Below are 9501 nucleotides of genomic sequence, written 5' to 3' on the forward strand. Positions count from 1 at the left end.
AGCAGAATGTGGCGTTGAGGTAAGAACTAAAAAGTTCCACTCTGAGAAACTGGGTTAGCTCTCCATAGTCATTTACCCCTCCCCGATTTCTCTCTGTCTTACTTTGTTGCTGAGGCTGGACCTCCAGCCCGTAGGCTCAGAAGATCAATCCCCTAGCCTCCTGCGTGGCTAGGACTACTCCAGGTGGGCAGGCTACCACTGCATCGACCGACCATTTATTGATTCTTACAAGGGCCAGGCACAGTGCTAGTAGGTCTTCAAGATGCTGAGGAGATGAAATGCTGGCCTTCAGACACCTCACAGCGAGGGAGATAAGGAGATGGGGCAATAACGTCATCATGAATGACATGGCGGGTCTTTCCCTCTACCCTGGATATAGCTTTCTCAGCCTAGCCTTCCAAATGGGAGCTCAAATTGATTGTCGACTATCTTTCAAGTGTAGCTCTATTACATTAAACCACTCCCTTTCCCTTTTTGCTACATTCAAAGTTTCTCTTTTTTGGGGGGAGGCCCTCCTTGCCGCTTTTTGCCCCTTCTCGTTCTTACAATGGACTGACTTAGATCCTTTAAGATAGGGGGAGGTGCCACTTCCTGCAGGATGGATGGGGGTGATAAATGAATTAAGGCCTAGAATTATACATCCGGACGCTCTCTCCACTTCACAGCCACCGTGGGCCCACCTGCAAGGCCCCTGTCAGGCTGCATCTCTGCTCTCCCAGCTTCATGCTTTTCATCTGCTTGAGAGCAGAGTTGTTGGGGTGGACGGGTTTTCTCGCAGTGTATTGCAGGCAGTTAGTTCTCTGGCTGCAGGACTAGATTCAGATGTAACGCTGTAGAGCTGGGTGGAGGTTGCCTCCCCAAGCTGGATGATTTCTTCTCAGCGGAGTGGCTCGCACCTCTCTTTCCATTGTCCTAAGGCTGCCCCACTCCTTGATTAGATTCTCCCCCTTATCTTCTTCACCGGGAGACCTCAGTGCAGGCCTTGAAGAGACTCACCCAGGCCCACCCAATTGACTATCCGCCTCTCATTGTGAAAAGGCTGCCTTGGGGCGGGTACTAGGGTGCGGCCCAGAGCCGAAGAGGGGTTCTTCGTCACCTAAAGAAAGTAAGAAAGGAAGGAAGAAACCCCTTAGTTGGGGACAAAAGTGTGTACGGGAATCTGTTTCTATTAAAAACAAAACCACGTTAAGAGGCGCCGCCCCTCCCCCACGGGTTTGATCACCCGCGCGGAGTTTGCTCGGAAGCAAGGTACATCTGAAACCGTGGGAGCAGCCAACGCCCCCGCAGGAGTGGAGGCTCGTCTCGGAACTGCCCGCCCAGGCCCGGAGGGCTCCAGGGGCTGCCTGCCCGGCCGCGGAGCGCTCTCGGAGAGGCAGCGGCGAAGGCGGGGACCTGGCGGCCACAGCACCCCACGGGGCGGGCCGCCGCGCAGACTCCACCGTCACCGCCTCTCCCAGCCCGGCGGACAGGGCCGTCAATCACGCTCGCCGGGACCCGCCTTCGGACTGCAGCGGGCGTCCAATCGGAGCCGAGCTCCGCAGCGATGAGCTCAGCCCGATGGCTTCCCATTGGGTGGCTATATTAAGAAAGTGGCCGGACTCTTTAAATAGCGGGCGCTAGGGCCGCAGCCCGCATCTGCCACCGCAGTCCCGGTGTCGTCGTTTGCGCCCCTGGTACTCTTAGGTCTTGGGGATCACCCTCTCCGGGAAGGAAGCTAGCTAGCTAGCTAGGCCCGGAGTCCGCAGCAACCGGCCATCGCCTCGCACAAAGCAGTGCAAGCTCCGGGACAGCCGAGGACCCGCAGCACCGCCCGGCAGCAGCGCGGCGACAAGCTCCGTCCGCCCGCCCGTCCGTCCGTCCGTGCGCCTTATGCCCCCGCGCCCCTGCCGCGGCAGCCAGGGCGCCCCGAGAGAACGCGCCGCCGCGGGGTCCCGGTGCAGCTAGCGAGCCTCACTCACCGGCAGCGAGCGGCCGCGGAGGAGCGGCGAGCGGCGAGCGGGGAGCGGGACGGCGGCGAGGCGCTCGCGGGCCCCTCCTGCTGCCCGCGCCCGGTGAGCTCATGGCGGCCATCCGCAAGAAGCTGGTGGTGGTGGGCGACGGCGCGTGCGGCAAGACGTGCCTGCTGATCGTGTTCAGCAAGGACGAGTTCCCCGAGGTGTACGTGCCCACCGTGTTCGAGAACTATGTGGCGGACATCGAGGTGGACGGCAAGCAGGTGGAGCTGGCGCTGTGGGACACGGCCGGCCAGGAGGACTACGATCGTTTACGGCCGCTCTCTTACCCGGACACCGACGTCATCCTTATGTGCTTCTCGGTGGACAGCCCGGACTCGCTGGAGAACATCCCCGAGAAGTGGGTGCCTGAGGTAAAGCACTTCTGCCCCAATGTGCCGATCATCCTGGTGGCCAACAAGAAAGACCTGCGCAGCGATGAGCATGTCCGCACGGAGCTGGCCCGAATGAAGCAGGAGCCAGTGCGCACGGATGACGGCCGCGCCATGGCGGTGCGCATCCAAGCCTATGACTACCTCGAGTGCTCGGCCAAGACCAAGGAGGGCGTGCGCGAGGTCTTCGAGACGGCCACGCGCGCCGCGCTGCAGAAGCGCTACGGCTCCCAGAATGGTTGCATCAACTGCTGCAAGGTGCTATGAGGGCCGCGCCCTGCCTCCCGCCCCTGCCAGCGTGGCTCCCCCTCCTTGGCCCGGTCGCCCACGAGCCGGGAGAAAGGGAGACCCACGCCCCCAAGGACACCACCAGACTGCCTGGCATCTGCTGGTGGCTCTGGCTGGTCACGCCGAGAATTAGCGTGGGCACCGAGCTCCCCCTTCCCAGTGTCTGTGTGTCCAGCTGTGTGGCACAGGCCTGGGCGCCCTGCTGAGTGCCAAGGGGTTCCTGAGCATCGTTTTCTAAAGAGCCAGGCCTCAAAAGTGTGGTTGTGTACGACTCCCTACGCCCCCACCCCGCTCTTGCCCCCCCCCCCACCTCTGGTTGCCCCAGGGGCACGCAGAGTGGTCGAGCCCCAGCCGATGTTTTGCTTGTAACCAGCAAGCCACTACTGTCCCTCTGTGTCTGTAACATAGACCCTTGGAACCACGGGAGGGGAGGGCTGGGGAGGATGATGGGGGTGTTACATAAATACAGATTTTATTTTCGGAGGCAGAATGGTGTTGTTTAGTGGTGGTGAGTGGTGTGACCAGGGCGCAAGAGCAACTCCTTTCCCAGGCTGCATCAGGCGCCCACCCATCTGAGCATGAACTGGACTTGGCCATCTTTCCACATCCTGGGGAAGATATTTGCAACTGACTTGGGGTTGAGAGGAAGCAGCTTCCAGACACAAGAGTCTCCTGGGCCAACCCCCAGCGAACCTGCTTTCCAGCCATTGGCAGAGGATCCAGGGTGTGCTGCGGTGTGTGTGTGGGGGGGTCACTTTTGCCATAAGCGAACTTTGTGCCTGTCCCACAAGTGAACGTTGTTCAGTCCAAGAAACTATTGTTCCTGAATTTATTTAAAGGCTGCAGCTTTTTTTTTTTGTTATTGTTGTTGATGAAAGAATTCTTTGCACAGTTGTTTCATTGTTTGACAGTTCGCTTGTCGTTTGCATAAGACAGCATTCTGGCCACACTTGTATGCTGTAACCTCATCTACTTCTGATGGTTTTTTTTTTTAAACTATGATGACTTTAAAATAAGGAGATTAAAAAGAAACAACACTAATTTTTGCTTTGTTTTCTTGAAAAATGTCAACACTGTTTTGTGATTTTTTTTTTATTTGTGTAGCTTACACACACTGTTTTGATAAAGGAAGGCAACATATTGGGGTCTATTTAAACTCCCCCCCTCCACCCATAAGACCGTCTCTTCAGCTATGTGAAATTTTCTCTACATTCTATGTGCAGAGCAGAGAAAAGCCCCCCCCCCACTCCCTTTCCCTCACCCCTGCCCAGCCCAGTGGTACTTCTACTAAATTGTCTTGGGTTTTTTTTTGTTTGTTTGTTTTATTTTATTTTTTAAATAAACTGACAAATGACAAAATGGTGAGCTTATGATGTTTACATAAAAGTTCTATAAGCTGTGTATACAGTTTTTTATGTAAAATATTAAAAGACTATGATGATATTTATAAATGGCTCTTGTGGCTTCATAGGGTCATTGAAAAATATCTGAATTTGGGGTGGGGGGGGAATTCTCAGACCCTTTCTGGCAACAATTGAACTGTCTCCTCTGGAATAACGGCAGTCAATGAGCCTGGCACATTTTAGGGGGTTGGGTGACCCAGAGGGGCCAAGTTGTTCCTGTCACATTCCCAGAGGAAGATAAGCTCATTTCTCAGATGCCCAGAGTGTATTAGTTATTGTGGATTTAGTCCCATTAGGTGAGGCCTAAAGTCTTGGTTTGACTTTCTCTATAGGTCTTTAAAAAGTGCCTTAAATGTATTCTGGGACGTTGCTTCTTACTTTTTAACAATGAGAAAGGTCATTTGTGAATGTTAAACATAGGTGACTTTTATTTATTTATTTTGATGTTTTTGGAAGGTGTGGTTAGTCACATGTGTGGACCAGGCTGAGAACTTAAGAGGTGGGGACTAGATAGTGTCCCTCATCCCCCATCCTCCACCCCCACCCCAGACTAAGCTGGTATCTCTGGGGAAGAGAATGTGCGCCTGGAACTTTTGAGTGGGATTCCAGAGAGGGAGTTGAAATGAGGAACTGGCTCTTTTATTAGGCAACTTTTGCCTGAATGTTTCCAGAAGGGACCTAGGAATGGCCCTGCAGACAGAACGTTGTGTGTCTGAGTGGTAAGTACTTAAAACTGGAGAAGTCCGGTTTTGAGATTCAACATTGAGACCCCCTAATTTCAGACAGGCTTCTTTCTGCGGGGTACCCTAGCTAGACAGGCAGGATTGTTCTTAGGAGACCACATTAAAACCCTGCTCTAGACAGGAGGGCTCAAACCTGCCAGCTCTAACAAGCTTCCAGGGAAGGGTGCCAACCTCTCCCATCTACTTCAGAGGTATGTTTTGGTTTTTAGAATCATTGCTTTCTGAGTTCCTAGCTCTGGGTTGCCACACGCTCTACCCCCTCCTCCCTCGCCCAGGGTCCTGGGGCGGGGAAGGCCTCCTTTGAAGTTGTTTGCTTTCAAAGCTGGGGCTTCTGTTTCTCAGTCTTCCCTCAGACTCTGAAGCACTTTTGTGAACTCAGAAAAACCTGTCTGTGGTGACCTTTCACCCAGTTAAGCATTCAGGAAGGAGGCCTCTGGCTCTGCGGAGCAGAGGGCCCATAGGCCAACAGTGGGGGATTGTTCAGGCTCTCCCAGGAGGATAAAGGCTGGTCTGTCAAGGGTGGCTGCTTCTTTGAGCATATCTTAACTCCTCTCACCTTTATCCCACAGTTTACTTCTTTTCATTTTAGAGGCAAATCTTTCCATTGGAAAAACAGCGTGTTTACTTGCCCATCCCCGGAGCCCTTCAGTACCAGGGAGTGCAGGACTGTGTTGGGGGAAGAGCTGAGGCTTGGGCCAAATGCCCAGAACTCAGCTCTGCAGCCAGCCATCTGAGAGCCTGGAGACCAAACCTCCTGAAAAGGCCCATTCTGGATTTCCTGCCAGCACAGATCTGCCTGATACCTAAAGCTGTTTTTCATGTTTGGGGGAAGACCAACACGCAGATGATGCATGGCAGCCCGAGTTACACTTGTTTTAAGATGCAGGGCACTTACTGTAATATTCCTGCCAGAGCGTACTCTTTTTGTTACATCAGGACCCAACTGGAAAATATAAAGATGAATTGCTGTAGGCTGGAAAATCAATTAGGAAAAAGAGGTAAAACATCTGGTGTTATTCTAAGGATATGAAAATTCATTTTGCACATTTAAAATAAATGTGTTGAGTTCATTTAACTGCTGGTTGAACTGGGGTTTTTTGGAAAATAGTGGGGGGAGTTTCATTGATCTTAGACATGGGCATTTTACAGCAAGGGGCATTGTCTAGAAAGCTCCCTTAATTTTAATCTTAATTCAATCTGGATTGGAAGGTCTTTTCCACATGTGTTTTTGTAGACTTAAAATGATTTTCTTTTTTTTTTTTTTTTTGAAATTGAAGCGTGGCGGGAATCATATGGTAAGCTGGTTAAAACATAGATTGCCACAAATGGGAGCCTCAGAGATTCTGATCCAGTGGGTCTGAGTAGGGGTGTGAGAACTGGGGGTTCTGATAAGGTCCTAAGTGACTTGATGCCGCAGGGTTGGGGCCAACACCTTGAGAGGATGAGTGGCTTGTACTGAGGGAGTGTGCTTGTCACCGTGGAGAGCGGGGAAGTGGCTTCCCTATTAAAGTAGAGCAAATTCTGCAGACCTCTGGTATGTCCTGAATGACTTCCTTCCCTGGGGAGCACAGGAGGAAACAGAGCCCCTACTTATTCTGTATCAACATCTACTTCGTTTGCCCCGTGAGATGGGGACTACCAGAGCAATGGGATCCTGTCCTTTCCCTTCAGGAACTAGGTCACAGCCTCTGGCTCAGCAATGGCCGGGATGCACTCACCTGGACTGAGCATCCTCTGATGAGGTCCCAGGTAAGGGGAGGACAGAGGTCGAAAGATGTCATGCAGGAGGACATTTGAGCAGAGACTTAAAGTGGGGGGAGTGAGTGAATTGTAGGTGGAAGAAATAGCGAAGTTGAGGGGGCCACTGGCACTTGGATAAGGTGTACAGCTTCTTTTTGTTACTAATAAGACTCGACTTTGGCCAGGCGGTGGTGGTGCATGCCTTTAATCCCAGCACTCGGGAGGCAGAGCCAGGCAGATCTCAGAGAGTTCGAGGCCAGTCTGGTCTACAGAGGGAGATCCAGGACAGGCACCCAAACTACACAGAGAAACCCTGTCTCGAAGAAACACAAAACAAAACAAAACAAAACAAAACAAAAGACTTGGCTTCTTTGGTGTGAGGCCTGTGAGTAGCTCCTCTGGCATATTATTTCTTCAACCAAGCCCCTCTCATCCCATCTATAGGTCAGGATACATCTGGTGTGGGGAGGGGGGAGGTAGTTGCTGATTATTTCAAGGTTTTCTCTGTGCCTTCCAAGAACGTGGTGCAAGCATGGGCTAGCTTTGGGAAACCAAAAAACAAACTGTGCTCCTGGGAAACGCACCCTGGGGTTTACTAAAGCCATGAACACACAAAGGCACCTTGTGCCTCCGTTTCTTGGATATTTACCACATTCCTCGGTTCATCATCTGGCTAGAGAAGGAACCTGGCTACTCAGACTGTGTCCCCAACTCCCAAACCCTCAGATGAGGTAAGAGTCTAGAGGACTCAATTCATTCTTTCCTATTTGTCTCCTCCTACCCCCTGCCTTGAGACAGGGTCTCATGTAGCCCAGGCTAGCCTTGAACCAGCTATAAAGTGGAAGATCACCTTGAACTTCTGATCCTCTGACTCTACCTTTTGAATGCTGGGATTACAGGCATGTGTGTACTCCCATGCCCTGTTCATGTGGTGTTTGAACCCAGGGCCTTACACATGCTAGGCGAGCACTCTACCAACTGAGCTACATCCACAGTCCATCTTGTTTATTCTTATATCCAATGAAACATTTGTTGTTAGCTGAAAGACTCTGGGCTAAACACTATGCCAGGAGCTTGGCATGCAGTAGATAAATAGACCCCATCTCTCCTCCCATGAAGACTATCCCATCTAGTATTAAGTCTGAACAAGCAATAATAATGATATTACTAGCCAGGATTGATCGAGTACCCACTGAGTATTATTCCCAGTCCTTTGTCTTGTGATTTTATTTAATTCTTGTATTAATATCTATGATTACATAGCAAATTATTCCAAAACTCAGTGGTTTAGCAAACCGTTCATTGCCTCAGAGTTTCTGTAAATCAGGAATGCAGGCACAGTGTAGCTGTGTTTTCTGGGTCAAGCTTTTGCAAAAGGCAGAAATCAAGTGTGCTCATGATCACGGAAGTCCTGGAGATTGGAACCCAAGCTGAGGGAAAAGGAGCTATCAGGGTCTGGGTTCTGACTGATGCCTTGGAGAGATGAAATGATGATCCAGATGAGGATTATAAGACCCTAAGATTATAAGACCCTAAGCTTGTCTGCTTGTTTGTCCCAGTGTACCCGATGCCTGGAGCTTGACAAGAACGGGACCTCAGTAAATTGTAGTGGAAGGAATATGTCAATAAAGAAGGGACCAAGATTTAGAAAACGCAAGCTTCTAAATGGCAATGGTCAAGGTTTGGAATAGCTACTGTGGGCAGTGAAGGAAAGATGAGTTAAGAATGCCTGGGCTATGTGTAGGACTCTTGAGTTCAGTGATTAAGAAAAATCTCCTTTTCATAAGTTATTATTATTTATTGCTTTTCTTTTTTTGTGTGTGTTATGTGCATAGGCATGTGCATGTTCATGTGTATGCCTGTATGGAGGCACACGTTGAAGCCAGAAGTCAACCTCAGTCAAGTCATTCTTTAGGTGCTATTCACCTTGTTTTTTGGGAAGGGTCTCTTACTAGCCAGGAGCTTACCAAGTAGGCCAAGCTGGCTAGCTAGGGAGCCCCAAAGTCCACTTGTTTCCCACTTCTCCAATGTTGGGATGATAAGCATGTACCACTATGTATGGCTTTGTGTGTGTGTGTGTGGGGGGAGGGCGGGTTATATAGGTTCATTTTTTAGAAGAGTGGTTTCCAGACAGGGTCTCTCTGTGTAGTTTGGTTGTCCTAGAACTCACTCTGTGGTTTGAGGCTGGCCTCAAACTCACAGAGATCTACCTGCCTCTGCCTCCTGAGTGCTGGGATTAAAGGCGTGAGTCACCACCATCTTTCTATAGGTTCTGAGGACTGAACTCAGGCCCTTATAGTTATACTGAAAGCTCTTTACCAACTGTTAGTCCCCTTAGACCCAACATCATCATCACCACCACCATCATCATCACCACCACCACCACCACAACCATCTTCATCATCATCATCATCAACACCATCATCACCACCACCATATCAGCATCATCATCACCACCACCATCATCATTATCACCACCACCACCACCACCATCACCATCATCATCACCACCACCACCACAACCATCTTCATCATCATCATCATCATCATCATCACCACCATCATCACCACCACCATATCAGCATCATCATCACCACCACCATCATCATTATCACCAGCACTACCACAACCATCACCATCACCACCACAACCATCATCACCACCACCACCACCACCACCATCACCATCATCAGCACCACCATATCACCATCATCATCATCACCACCATCACCACCACCACCACAGTCATCATCATTATCACCACCACCACCACAATCATCATCTTCATAACCACCACCACCACGACCACCACCACCACCACCACCACCACCACCACCACCACCACCATCATCATCATCATCATCACCACCACATCACCACCAGCAGCATCACTGCTACAACTGCTGCTATTACTGTTCTGGAGACTGAACCCCGGGCCCCATGC

The 9501-nt window shown here is 50.7% G+C and overlaps 1 protein-coding gene across 1 annotated transcript; it reads left to right on the plus strand.

The window, feature by feature from the left end:
* The first annotated feature begins 1622 nt into the window (after nucleotides 1-1622).
* Rhob (ras homolog family member B) lies at nucleotides 1623-4122 on the plus strand. Its single transcript, XM_052745952.1, has one exon. The coding sequence runs from the start codon at nucleotides 2060-2062 to the stop codon at nucleotides 2648-2650; it is 591 nt and encodes a 196-aa protein (XP_052601912.1). The 5' UTR covers nucleotides 1623-2059; the 3' UTR covers nucleotides 2651-4122.
* The last annotated feature ends 5379 nt before the right edge of the window (nucleotides 4123-9501 follow it).

This window comes from Peromyscus californicus, unplaced genomic scaffold (genome assembly GCF_007827085.1).
Source record: "Peromyscus californicus insignis strain IS unplaced genomic scaffold, ASM782708v3 Scaffold_1__1_contigs__length_55948999, whole genome shotgun sequence".
Lineage (NCBI taxonomy): Eukaryota > Metazoa > Chordata > Mammalia > Rodentia > Cricetidae > Peromyscus > Peromyscus californicus.